This window comes from Larus michahellis, chromosome 5 (genome assembly GCF_964199755.1).
Source record: "Larus michahellis chromosome 5, bLarMic1.1, whole genome shotgun sequence".
Lineage (NCBI taxonomy): Eukaryota > Metazoa > Chordata > Aves > Charadriiformes > Laridae > Larus > Larus michahellis.
The window spans coordinates 48,749,575-48,762,745 of NC_133900.1; the positions used below are offsets into that span (position 1 = coordinate 48,749,575).

Below are 13,171 nucleotides of genomic sequence, written 5' to 3' on the forward strand. Positions count from 1 at the left end.
ACTGCAAGAGGGTAGGTTGAGATTGGACATAAGGAAGAAATTCTTTATGACAAGGGTGGTAAAACAGTGGAACAGGTTCCCCAGAGAAGCTGCGGATGACCCATCATTGGAAGTGTTCAAGGTCAGGTTGAATGGGGCTTTGATAAACCTGATTTAGTGGGAGGTGTCCCTGCCCATGGCAGAGGGGTTGGAACTAGATGATCTTTGACCTGTGCCATGGTGGTATGAAAACAAGATGAGTTTGTTAGGCTGGGCCACCGCACCACCAAATACAGTTTTGAGATGGCTCCAGAATTTCTCTTTCACTGCTGTTACAGAGCAAGAAGAGGGAAGGGTGTGGATGGCACTTGGGAAGAGACACAATGGGTGAGAACACGGAGCTTGGACAGCGTGGAGCCGCTTTCTTCTCCAGCCAGAGCCCCCAGACCCCATGCAGCAGCACCCCTTGCTGCTGGGAGCCCGCGGGTACCGCTCCCTCCTGGAAGGGACCAGTGGGGATGGCAGGGCCATCACAAGCGTCCATCGTGATAACCCCTGTGGCAGGTCTAAAATCTGGCACCAAATACATGGACGTTTCCTTCAGGGAGCAAAAACCCTTTTGTTTTTCTGTTGTTGGGTTGTTTTTTTTTTTTTTCTTTTTTTTTCCTGGGGTTGAAATCCCAACGGTCACTGCTCATTATGGTTTCCAAATCAGCAGCACCTGGTGGCCTGACCCTGAAGGAGGAACCTTTTATGTTTTTTATACAAAAATTAGGATATTTATATATATATACACACACACAGAATAAGCTTTTTGGTTTTTTCTTCTCCTTTTTTTTTTGAAAGAGCTGACCCACAGAAAAATGTGAAACCATTTCCCTGCAGGTTCGGAAAAGCTTGTGCTTGCGGGGTTGTGGTTTTGTTGTTTTTGTTTTTTTTTTCAGATGAGATCCAGGATATCTTTTTCTTCTTTTTTTTTTTTTTTTTAAAAAGGCTTTACTCCCTCAAGAAAAAAAAAAAAAGATTTACAAACAAAATAACAGCCTGTATCAACTCTCCAGAAGAGAGATGGTATGACAATATTAATCCAAACATCACGCTATTTAATTCCCCAATAAAACATTGGAAAAAAAGGAGCCAACAGTATCTGCACTAACACTTTGCTACATATAAAATCTCCAGCTAATATGAAGCTTATGGTACCAACCTCTAAAACAGTTAAGATATATACACATATTTTTTGGGGGGGTATATTAACAAACAGAATATTACAAAATATTAAAGAAGGCAACTCTTCTGTCATTTGTTTCAGGGTGTGGAGTTTTTTTTTCTTCACTTGAAGTTGGCGTAGTCTGAGAAGGCGTCGATATATTCCTGCACCACCTTGTAGCAGAATTCGTACTGTTCCTGCGGGATTCAGGAAGAGCACAACATTAGAGCAAGAAAATTCACACTTGAGACATAATTTGATGTTTCGTGGTCTGTGGCAAGCTGGGACCAAGCATAGTCAGGTGTCCTCAGCCCAGACTGAGGGCAGGAACAGGACTCCCACCCGTCAGCATGTCCCACCTCCTTTGTGCCCCCCAAAAATGGGCTGCCCACCCTCCTTCCTGGGGTGCCACCAGCAAAAGAAACTTGCTTTCCCCTTCCTCTCTGAGGTCCGATTTTGATCCCAAAAATGCTTTTATTTGAATCCCTGAGCATCCTTGCAAACCCCTCTTGCAAGACCTCATTTAGTCCTGCCTTCTCCTCCCCTCCCTGCCCTGCTGCCTGCCCAAGCCCGTGTCACAGCCGCTCCAGGACAGGTTTCCAGGCTCTTGGAGCCCATAAATATGTAGGCTGTGGCTGAGGACATCTCCAGGGAGGCTCCTACGGCTTGTGTCAGTGCTCAAAAGGTGCCGTCAGCCAGCCAAGCTCCACTCTTCCAGATGTCCTAACAGGAGGAAGGGGCAATACTTTCTGACCCATCTCCATCCCTTACTCTTTCATGGAGAGAGAAAACCTTCAACTGAGGAAGTTTTTGCTCAACATTGAGTCCCCAGCTCGTTGTCGCTGAGGTCTGGGGTGGCAGGAGGAGCATGGGGTGTGTTCAGCTGTGCTTACCAGTGTCTGCACCATATGCGGCCTCTGTAGTCTTAAACTCTTCACTGTCTGAAAGACGTCAAGAATCCCTTCTGCCTTCACCCTTTCCAGGACAGTGCTCAGCGCGCAGAAGGTGCCTGTTCTTCCTGCTCCAGCACTGGCAAAGGGAAACCAGAAGGTAAAGGAAACCGCCTGTCCTGACCATGTTGTCTTTGCTCAGGGGACAATCCATAGGGGAACCACCACAGAACTGTAGGAGCTGATGGTCCTGCCCCAGCCTCTCCTAGTTTAGTGAGGACATGCTCTACAAGACTGAAGCCTTGTTGCTTAGCTGAGCAGGAAAACCCTGTACCACATCTGCCCCAGCTGCTCCTGCTCAGCCCAAGTCTTCTGATGGACATTTGACCATCTCCAAAACTTCTTGCAGAGCAGGTCCCCTTGGAGGGGTGGCCAACCGCTGCTCCACCTGAGCTTTACCTGCAGTGCACAGTGATCGGGTGGTTGCCAGACTGCTGCTGCTGCTTCTGCACAGCCGCGATGATGTTGATCATTCCCTTCCCATCCCCAGGGATCCCAACTTCTGGCCAGCCATGGAAATGAAACTGCCGAATCTGTCGGCTCTTGTTTTCCTGGTGGAAGAGCACAGCTCAAGGTCAGTAAGCTGGTGGGAGACCTGTATCAAGAAACCCACCAGCTCAAGGCTTTGGGAAAACCACCTGCTTAGGAAAGCTGTCTGCATGTGGAGAGGAGGCATTCCTGTGGCATGGAGCAGGGCAGGACGTGGGGAACAAGGAGCAGGAGGGAAGCTGCGTGGTGGGCACAAGGATGTAGTAGAAGGAGGATGAGGGCTGCTGGGGGGCAGCAGGGCAGAGGGGCTGGATGAGAAGAGATCAGCAGGACAGGAATCCCCACAGGTGGGAGGTAAGCATAGGGAAGTAGGTGGGTTTGCAAGGGATGGATGCTACTTTGGGATGACAGGGAGACAATGGAGCTGAAGATGCCAGAAGGAAGGTCCAGCACTTGCAAGAGGAATTGCAAAGTGCCACAAACATCAGCAAGGGTTAATGACAGCCAACCCAAGAGTGCCCAGAGCTCTCCGCGGGGAGAAGGCCAGACTCTTACCCTGGTGTTCATTACCAGCAGGTCCCGCACCGTATAGCTCTCGCACTCCTCCTCTTTCTTCAGCTCCACAGTGATGTCTCCATAGGACACAGAGCCATCAGATGGCCAGTACTGGGCACACTTCTCCTAAGAAAGGAGGGCACAGGATAAAAACCCTGTATTTTTCCCCATGGGCTTGAATGGAAGAAGTCTTCTCCTGGGGCTCGCAGCTGCCCAAAGCCAGGTGGGATCCCATGAGCTCACTTTGGAGAGGAACTTCCTGCTGCACCCAAAGGTGCTTTGAGAACTGAGGGTCCAGAGTTGGTTTATTGAACATCTCCCCACCCTTGGTCTACACACAATTGCATTCTTTGCACTAGAAGTAGAGGATGAAATACATTTCCTGCCAGAGAAGGGGTGAAATAGTACCCAATGTGGGTGACACTGGCAGTGCAGGGGCCGTCGGGACATTTTAAGGGGTCACACTGATTTATTTTGCTGGTGCTCAAATGCAGCTATCCCCGCGCACTTACCTGGCCTCTCTCCTCCAGTTCTGTTAGCATCACTATGGAGCAGGATTTCCACTCCCAGATCATCCTCCAGAAGTCCTCTATTGTGTGCTGCAGCGGTCCTTGGCTGGCAATATAGGAGTCCTTCTGGCGATAACCCTGCAATTTGAAAACAGGGTTAGCAGTGAATCGGCGGTGCCCGGTTGCTGAGGCGCCGAGGGTTAGCAGCAGGAGGAACGCTCTTGGACATGGTCAGGTTAGCAAGCTCAGTTAAATTTTGGGACCATTGTGACTGTGCATGTGAATACCCACAGCCTGGGCAGAGAAACCGTCTCTCACTATGTCCTCGTGCACGGGCCACACCACCGCTCAGCAGCTGAAGTGCCATCAACCAGCGCTTCACCGTGGTAAGACCTTTGTTTTTAAAGAAATGCAGCTGGAGGGGGATCGTATTCCCTACACACACATGGCCTTATCCATTTGGTGAAGAAAGATTTGGGTTTCCAGCACTCCTAAGTGACGTTGCAAAGTCTGAGCATTGCAGAGCCTTGCCCAAGCTCCAAATACTTCAGGTATGATTTTTACTGGGGATTTTTGGAAGAAGTAAGCAAAACTAGATGGAACTAGATGATCTTTAAGTTCCCTTCCAACCCAAACCATTCTATGATCTATGAAACCCAGTAGTAAGTCTGGATGACTCTGGCTCTTCCACAACCACAAAGTGCTTCTGTTTCCAAAACCCCTCCGATGTTCCCCTGTGCCCTCGCTGCAAACTGTGACTAAAGATGCTTCGTCATTTGGAGCTTGTCATTTAAGCAAAGTTCAGCAGAGGCAGGAAATTGAATCCTCAACAAAAATTGCTTACGTGACATTTAAGCTTTCTGATCTCGATGCAGACAGAACAAGGCAGCTGCTCCCGGCTGCGTTGTGTCAGATGCTCACGCAGCCAGAGCAACCCGCAGAGACCCAGGAAAGGAGATTTCAGGGAGCAATTAATTTGGGATGTTATAACTAGGAATATGCTGGTTTTACTGGTTCAACCCATGGGAGTAATCATCCTTTGGGGGGAAAAAAAACCCCGACCATTAGGAGATGAAAATAGAAATTGGGCGAGAAAAGAGCCGGGCTTTGTTACTTAGCCAGCGCTGGCATCACTGCATGAAGATAAATACTCATATGAGATGTCCCCTGAAGTCAACAGTATTACTCACAAGAAAAAGATGTGCAATTACTTACCTCCTCGTTGAAGGGAGGAAAGCACTTAACCTCTCTGCCTTGCCTCCTCTCGTCACCCAGACAGGTATAATGGGATTGACCTGTTTTTTCTCAAGGGTTTTGGGATCTGTGTATTGCTCCATTACCTAATCTAGTGGATGTTTTCTGACCAAATGAACAGTGCTGTATAGCAATCATTTCCACGGCTATATGCATCCGTTTCTCCAAAGCCATCATCAGAGCTTGGAGTTGCAGAAGTGAGACTAGGATCTGGGGGGTCTGCTCAAGCTCCAGCTCTCCTCTCCCATTATCCGTGGGTCACAAGGAAACTGTATATACAGAGGGGTTTTTGGAGAAAGAAACTAGCATCACCTGGTGACACAGAGCAAAGTCAAGTGGAAAGAGCCTCACAAAACCCAGAGAAGAAATGTTTTGAGAAAAATCCTTTCCATAGGAAGCAGCACGAGGTAAAGAGTTTCCACTGTGTGAAGAAGGAAAGAAGATTAAAGACTCACATCAATGAAGGAAGCGTTTACATAGTCTGTGTTCTCTTCACCTCTCTTCACTGGAATGATTACTCTGTTGAACTCATCTGAAACAGAAGCGGAATGATCTGAGTTTTGGGGAACACCTTCAAAGCATGACTCCGTGATAACCATGCATGGTCTTTAGCTGGGAAGTCACCAAGCCCTAGGTGAGAGGACAGAGATATGGGAAGGGGAGCCCTGTGTTTACAGCACCTGACTGGGACAGGAGACAGTTCTGCCTTCTGCCATGCCCTGGTTTGGGGAAGGAGAAGGGGATGCTGAGGATCCCAGCAGCAGGCCCTGCTCAACACAGGGACTCCCTTCTCCCTCGAGACTGAAAGCCTCGGCAGCATAAACCTGCTGAGAAGAAAGTCATGGCAGTGAAAAGGCAGAATGAAAGCAAGAAAGCGCCAAGGCCAATGTTATATTTGGCCATGAAAAAACACCTGCCCTTGACTCTGCCCCATCCCTTCATGCTACCCCTGCTTGAGCAGAGGGTTGGACCAGATGACCTCCAGAGGTCCCTTCCAAACCTAGCCAGTCTGTGAGTCTACTACTGTGTGCACAAATGGCTCTGTCTTGACAGCTCCTGAGTGCTCACAGAATCACAGAGTGGTTGAGGTTGGAAGGGACCTCTGGAGATCAGCTGGTCCAACCTCCCTAGTCCAGCAGGATGACCTAGAGCTGGTTACCCAGGACTGTGTCCAGATAGCTTCTGAGGATCTCCAAGGATGGAGACTCCACAACCTCCCTGTCCCAGTGCTCAGTCACTTTCGCAGACAAAAGGTGTTTCCTGACATTCAGGGAGACCCTCTTCTGTCTCAGTTTGTGCCCATTGCCCCTTGTCCTGTCTGGAAAGAGCCTACCTCCGTCCTCTTTCCACCATCCCTTCAGGTATTTACAGACATTGATGAGACCTCCCTGAGCCTTCTCTTCTCCAGGCTGAACAGTCACAGCTCTCAGCTTTTTCTCATAGCAGAGATGCTCCAAACCCTTCATCATCTTCGTGGCCCTTTGCTGGATTCTCTCCAGTCTGTCCACACCTCTCTTCCACCAGGGAGCCCAGCACCGGACACAGTGCTCCAATGTGGCCTCACCAGTGCTGCACAGAGCAGAAGGATCACCCCCCACACACCTGCTGGCTATGCTTTGTCTAACGCAGCCCAGGACACCACTGGCCACCTTTGCCTCAAGGGCACATTGCTGGCTCATGGTCAACTTGGTGTCCCCCAGGACCCCCAGGTCCTTTCCTGCCAAGTTGCTTTCCAGCTGGGCGGCCTCAGCACATACTGGTGCCTGGGGTTGTTCCTTCCCCCCCCCCCGTAGGGGCAGGACTTTGCAGTTCTCCTTGTTGAACATTGTGAGGTTCCTGTTGGCCCATTTCTCCAGCCTGACTCCTGTCTCCACAATCACCCTAATGGTTCCCTCACCCACTGGGCATGCTTTCCCCAAGAAACAAACAAGTCTTACATGGAATTATCTGAAGCACCCTGTTCTTCTTCATATTTGCCGGTAAGTTGCCCGTTCTCATCTTGTCATTCTGAATTTTGATTGAAGTGAGCTTCTGCAGAGGAAGGAACGAAAGCAGAGGTAGCGTTCAGAGCTGCTCCAGGCAAGGCAAGCACATGGTGGTCCCCACAGCTCAGCACCATCCGAGCGGATCCACCAGGACAAGAATCACACTTACCTTGAACTCCTCTTCCAGCCCATTGCTGCTGGTTCCTGGCACTTTGTTGTAGATCTTCTGAAGGTGGATTTCTAATGAGGTCACCTCCAGCTCCGTGTCACCGTAGAGATAGTGCTCCAGAAGTGCTTGGTATATGAACACATACTGCATCTGCAATGGTTGCAGGGAGAAGCCATCAGCCTCTGCTCCATGCTCAGCAAGCGCATCTCGGTGCCTGCGCACATGCTGGCAGCAAACCCACCACCTTACTCCCCACCCACGCTGGCTGGGCACATGGCACCCCTTCAAGACCCCAGAAAAGTGGCTAACAACCTTTCTGTTGATATATGGGGACTGGGACCTTATTTGCTATGTGACACAAAGCTGACATGACACAAAACTTTCTCCAAGTCTGGAGAAAAGGAGGCTGAGGGGAGACCTTATCACTCTCTACAACTACCTGAAAGGAGGTTGTAGTGAGATGGGTGTCAATCTCTTCTCCCAACTAACAAGCGACAGGACGAGAGGAAACGGCCTCAAGTCATGCCAGGGAGCTTTAGACTGGATATTAGGAAAAAATTCTTCACTGAAAGGGTTATCAAGCACTGGAACGGGCTGCCCAGCGAAGTGGTTGAGTCACCATCCCTGGAGGTATTTAAAAGACATGTGAATGCGGAGCTTAGGACATGGTTTAGTGGTGGACTTGGCAGTGCTAGGTTAATGGTTGGACTCAATGATCTTAAAGGTCTTTTCCAACCCAAATGATTATATGATTCTATGAAGGGGATTAAGAAGAGCAGGACCCAGTGAAAGGCTCACTTGAGGCAGCATCCTTCAAAATGAGCGATGATGCTCTACCCGCATGTAGACTTCGCAGCAGGCTGGGTACCGAAATCTAACTCCAGTAAGCAAAGCCGAGACCACAGAAGCACACTTACATCTGTCTGTACCATCTGGCAGCGCTGAGCCCGGATCCGGCTCACGAAGCCATAAACGTCCACCTTCCTCTCTGCGTGCATCATGTCCAGCATGGCATCGATGACGATAAAAGTGCCCGTGCGTCCTACCCCGGCGCTGAAAAAACAGAGGGGACAAGTGGTCAGTGCAGTCGTGTTGGCATCGGGGTCCCTTGTAGAGTGCCCAGGAGCAAGCCAGACGCTTCCCTGCAGTGAATAAATAGCAAAATCTGTTTTGGAGATGAGAGAGATCCCTAGCCTGGTGTTCAGTGTTGCCTGGCTTTTGCAGAGAGATGCACACAGCATTTCTAGCAACTGCTGTGATGGGAATCCATGAAGGCACAGAGCAGGGTGAGCCAAAGCAATAACTGAACCAGCTATGGCTTCCAGAGTCCTACAGGCTGCGTGTTTCTACCAGCTGCCCACTGCTCCTTCCAATCAACCTCCATCAGGTGAAGGTGAGCCCACACGGAAGCCTGGTTTCTGTGCTGGTTAACTTAACCATTGAGGAGAATAAAAAGGATAAGGCCAAGCAGACGCTATGGAAAGACAAAACTCTTTTGCCAGCTGCCCCCTGAGAAGAAAGCTGGAGAAATGGACTTGGGAAGCTGCAAATGTGATCATCTCTGCCTTTAACCATGGGGCTTTCCCTTACTGAAACGTGGAATGTCTCCGTGGCTTCCCCAGGCTTGCTGCTGTGCCTGAAACAACTCCATGTGTGGTCAAACACAACAGTCCTTGCTCCCAGGCACGCTGAGTACTGCCTTCTTGCAACAAGGGGTGTTGCCTTCTCGTGCCCAGGGAAATGTCACCAATGCTGAGCAGTGGTGCTTTGCTTGGCTCACTTGGCATCCAGCTAACCCAAATGAAGACCACTCAACACCATCACATCGCTGATTCCAAGAAATTCCTTCAATTCACATGCATTTTTTCGAATGTTCCCTTGTGGAACATTCCCATTTAATATGGGAAAGTTAGATAAAAATAATAAAAGAGGCCTGACTGAAAAAACCTCACCTTCTATTATGTCATAATAAATTATCTCACAACACATATTAAACATGAGATACTTTCCAAGCCACTCAGGAGAGGCAGAAATCAGCCATGGCCAGGACTTACCTGCAGTGCACTACTATTGCTCCTGCGTATTGGGGATTACATGTCTTCACCTTCTTCAGGAACTTCAGCATCCCGATGGGGGTGAAGGGGACCCCAAAGTCGGGCCAGCTGGTGAAGTGGAACTGAGTTACCAGGCGCTGAGGCTTCTTATTCGTGACATCACCGACCTGAAGGGGAAATGTGTATTCAGGTTAATGATAAATACTCATATTTCCTTTCTTTCCCCAAAAGCAAGGGCAGAGAGGGAGCTACAGACCCAGGACTGAGCTGGATGGCTTAAAAAGCAGTAGCATCTACAAACCGAAAGGGCATGGGCCCAGGCTCCGGGGCCAAATTAGTCTCTAAAGGCATGACATTTTAATTGCCTAACATCATATCCCGCATCCTAGGGGTGAGAGATGCCAGCCCGGCCTCAGCTGTGTCTCTGACCTGGCAGAAGCTGCCGTATGTCATCTGCAGTGGGCTCAAACAGAAGCTGCCACTCTGTCCTTTCCCACACCTCTGCCTTCAGCATCCTTAATTAAAGACAGGAGAGGAAACCACCCACATCCAGGCTGTTGGAGCAAAGGCTCAGAAGAACCCTGCTCAGGGTCCAGACAGGTTTTCAATTGCCAGCTCTTCTTTGCCTGCTTCCGAGAGCAGCAGGAAAACAGACAGAGCGACTAAAGCATCTAGAGCCTCCTCTGGAGGACAAGAAAATGTAGCGACAGATGGGAAAGCAATGAAAACCAATGCATACGGCACTGGATTTTGTCTCAGCTCATGGGATAAATCTGATTATTTGCAGGCATTAAGTATCTATGGGCGAGAGCAGGAACTGATACTGCTAACAGCAAGTGGACAGAATTTCAGCCCTGGCATCCGTCAGCTTCCCTGCTCTTGGTACAGCCATGCTGGTACCCGCTGGGAACGGGCTCCCACGTGTTTAAGGTGAGTAAATTCTTAATAGCTCTGGTCAAAAATGGATGCTGGGGGTCATTTCATCCACACTCTGCACTCATGACATCTTGGTGGAGTTGAGGAGCACACCAGCGCCTATTGGATGCCCAGCGCAGAGAGGGGAGGGATGGTTTGGGAGATGCGAGCCACGGCACCTGCTGGATGCAGAACTTTCGCACAGTGTAATCCACCAGGACGGTCACGTCCTCCACAGACACTCGGATGTTCCCGTATGTCCAGCAGCCCTGATCTGGCCAGTACTGAGCACACTTACACTGCAGGGAGAGAAAATGGGTGCAGGTGAGCTCTGGTCCCTCACAAACCTGAGACCAGCTCCAAGACATGCCCAAGGGCATGAGATGTGCCGGATTCAGATAAAGTTGGGTTAGATACCAGCCCACGAAGCCTTCTGGCTCTTACCTCTTTCCTCTCTTTCAGGTTGGTCACCATGACAATTGTTGCTGTGTTTTGCTCCCAAATCATCCTCCAAAAATCATTCACGGTTTCTTCCTTTGGTCCTAAGGGGAAGGTAAAAAGAAATGTGGTCTTTGGGATCAATCCCTCAAGCACTGAGACTGAAACCCAGCATGTGAAGTCACACGTTGTGGATGATGCAACATATTTTTTGCCAATAGATGTCAGCACAGGAGGTGTTTTGGTGTCTGGGAATGTCAGCTAACCCAAGAAACAATCCTATCACACAAGAGCCGGGGCTTTTTGGATACGTTTTATGATGAGGAATTCCATTTTTAGCCCAAGAAGGGGAAATCGGAAATGCGGCACAGAAATGACTTGCCCAAGGTCAGACAGGGATATTGTGGCCATCGCAAGTAGCTCGCAGAAGTCCTGTCCCCAAACTTTGTGTTTTTACCACGGGATCCCGTTTCAATATAGCACAAGAATAGTTACCTGCTGCCTGCCAGACAAGGAGCTGACTCAACCTAGACCTCCCCTGCCAAGGCTGAGGCTAAGGGTAAGCCAAGACAATAGTAGAGACAAAGCTTTACTGCAGCGTGGTATAGCTGATGGACCTGATCCAGCCTTCCTTCTCCAGCAAGAGCCAGGTAAACTGGCAAGTGATGTCCTAACCCACTTGCAACTCAAGAGAGGAAATGCAAACCACCTCCCGTGGTCAGATAACCCCCTTTTGCTGACATGAACATCCCTGTGAGTGGGCAACTTGGTTTTAGGGATTTGTTTGGACCGGTACAAGGAAAGCAAGAGAGCTGGAGGGCTACACGTGGCACATGCAAGCTGGTGATGCTCTGGCTGGGGGCAGCTGAGCTTGGGAAGACTTGTGATGCTTGTTGCTCTCAAGAGATTATAGTCCTGCGTCTCATCTAAAGACCACAGAGAAATTTCTCTCCAAGGGCACAAACCCACGTTCTTGCCTGCTGAGGTTTAAAAAGAAGCAGACATGAAACCAGATCAGTGTGGTGCTCTCTGTAATAACAGATTTGGGGAATTTAAATAAGCAGCTCACTGGCAATATTTCCAGAGATCACAACCACCTGCAGCTGTGGGCCAGGGTGGAAGGACAAGGCTCAGGGAAGAAAGGCTTTGACACCCTCCAGCAATTGGTATTGCACAGGTAGGGCTTTTCTTCCTCCCACAGTGCATCCAGCACTCATCTTTGACTGGGAAAACCATTTTGGGAACAAACTGTGGACCAGCCAAGCCTCCTTTTGACCAGGGCACATCTGCAAGGTGCTGTGCTGTGGTTAGAGTAGCATAGCATTGAAAAGCAGATGGGCCCCAGCCCAACTGCCACCATACTGCGTTACAGGAATAACTGAGCATTTACCTTGTGCAGCAATGAATTTGTTTTTCTCTTGGTACCCCTATAAAGAAAAGGAGAAAAAGGAAGACAAATGAAAGATGGGTATTTTTCTAAATCAAGAGTCATGAAATGCATCTCCACCATTATTAAACAGAGACATCACCTGCTCTGTTGCTCACTCCCCCTGTGCAGAGAAGGGGCTGCAGCCTCTGAGGGGAGAAACAGCACCAACAGCGGGGCAGAAATAATGGAAAATCCCTGTGCAAAGGGTCCCTGCCCCAGAGCAACACTTTGCATGCTCAAGTAATGTGGGAACAACCCCACTTGTTCGCACAGAGCGCTAAAGAAGTGGTATCCGACAGCCCTTTTGCTGCAATCAGACCCTGCATCCAGAGCATCATGTGAAAATCAGTATTAATCTTTGGGAGGTTGGGCTGTTGAACTCATGGGAATTGATTTTGTGTATTTCCTAATGGATATTTATTTATTGCTCAAGAAAGTAAAAAGCTCCTTTGGGTCTTGCTTTTCTTCCCGTGCCTCCATCTCTCTCAAAGTCTACTTCTTCATATTAACCTTCCAATTTATTTGAGCTATATGGTGATAATCATGTAGGACCCATCTTCTCCTAGGAGCAGGGCACGGCAATGTTGCTTCTGCTTTATCTGGGTTCCTTGCTTTCTTTTTCATCCCCTTCCCACAGCCAGCACCACAAACTTGGAAGTACCGATGATTAACCAACCTCACCATTCATCACCCATTAATCAAAAATCCCCAATTCCTGCAGGAATTGTTCCCAAAGCCCTTCCAAACCAGACAACTTGGCTTTGCAGCAACCCAAGGAGTGCAAGTGCTTCTCATTATTTTAGAAGTCGGGAAAAGATGAGACTATGGCGAAGTAGCTGTACAAGGGCAGAGCTACAGCTAGAATTTGAGTTCCAGCTCTCAGCCTCTTACTCCAACCATGCTCGTCCAGGCTCAAGGCATGGAGCGAAGCAAAGTGAGCTCTACCGCAGCCACACAAAAGTTACGAGATCAAAACCTCATGTAATTCATTGCTCCAGAGGAGCTGGGGAGATGTTAATGTAGGAGGTAGTCTCCCAACCATCCTCTTCCAGGCACAGGCCACAAGCCATAAAGGTCCCACACCCCTGGTGGGACCAGGTACCGCTGGCCAGGGCACAGCCAGTGGGGATTTCCTCTTCAAATCACGAAACTCACATTAATGAAGGAGGCATTGATGTAGTCGGAGTCAGGAACTCCTTCAACAGGAGTCAGGTGAACCCTGGAATGATCATCTG

The 13,171-nt window shown here is 49.3% G+C and overlaps 1 protein-coding gene across 2 annotated transcripts in view; it reads right to left on the reverse strand.

The window, feature by feature from the left end:
- Positions 1-1,061: 1,061 nt before the first annotated feature.
- PTPRA (protein tyrosine phosphatase receptor type A) overlaps positions 1,062-13,171 on the reverse strand; it is a 126,007-nt gene continuing 113,897 nt past the window's right edge. For both annotated transcript variants that reach the window (XM_074587231.1, XM_074587232.1), the window contains 14 exons: positions 13,092-13,168; positions 11,898-11,934; positions 10,514-10,611; positions 10,249-10,368; positions 9,155-9,321; positions 8,018-8,153; positions 7,101-7,250; positions 6,884-6,977; positions 5,402-5,478; positions 3,696-3,830; positions 3,184-3,309; positions 2,539-2,690; positions 2,083-2,218; positions 1,062-1,386 (listed from right to left, as the gene is read on the reverse strand). In XM_074587231.1, coding sequence (XP_074443332.1) covers positions 1,312-1,386; positions 2,083-2,218; positions 2,539-2,690; positions 3,184-3,309; positions 3,696-3,830; positions 5,402-5,478; positions 6,884-6,977; positions 7,101-7,250; positions 8,018-8,153; positions 9,155-9,321; positions 10,249-10,368; positions 10,514-10,611; positions 11,898-11,934; positions 13,092-13,168 — 1,580 coding nt within the window. In that variant the 3' untranslated portion in view covers positions 1,062-1,311. The remainder of the gene's footprint in view (positions 1,387-2,082; positions 2,219-2,538; positions 2,691-3,183; positions 3,310-3,695; positions 3,831-5,401; positions 5,479-6,883; positions 6,978-7,100; positions 7,251-8,017; positions 8,154-9,154; positions 9,322-10,248; positions 10,369-10,513; positions 10,612-11,897; positions 11,935-13,091; positions 13,169-13,171) is intronic.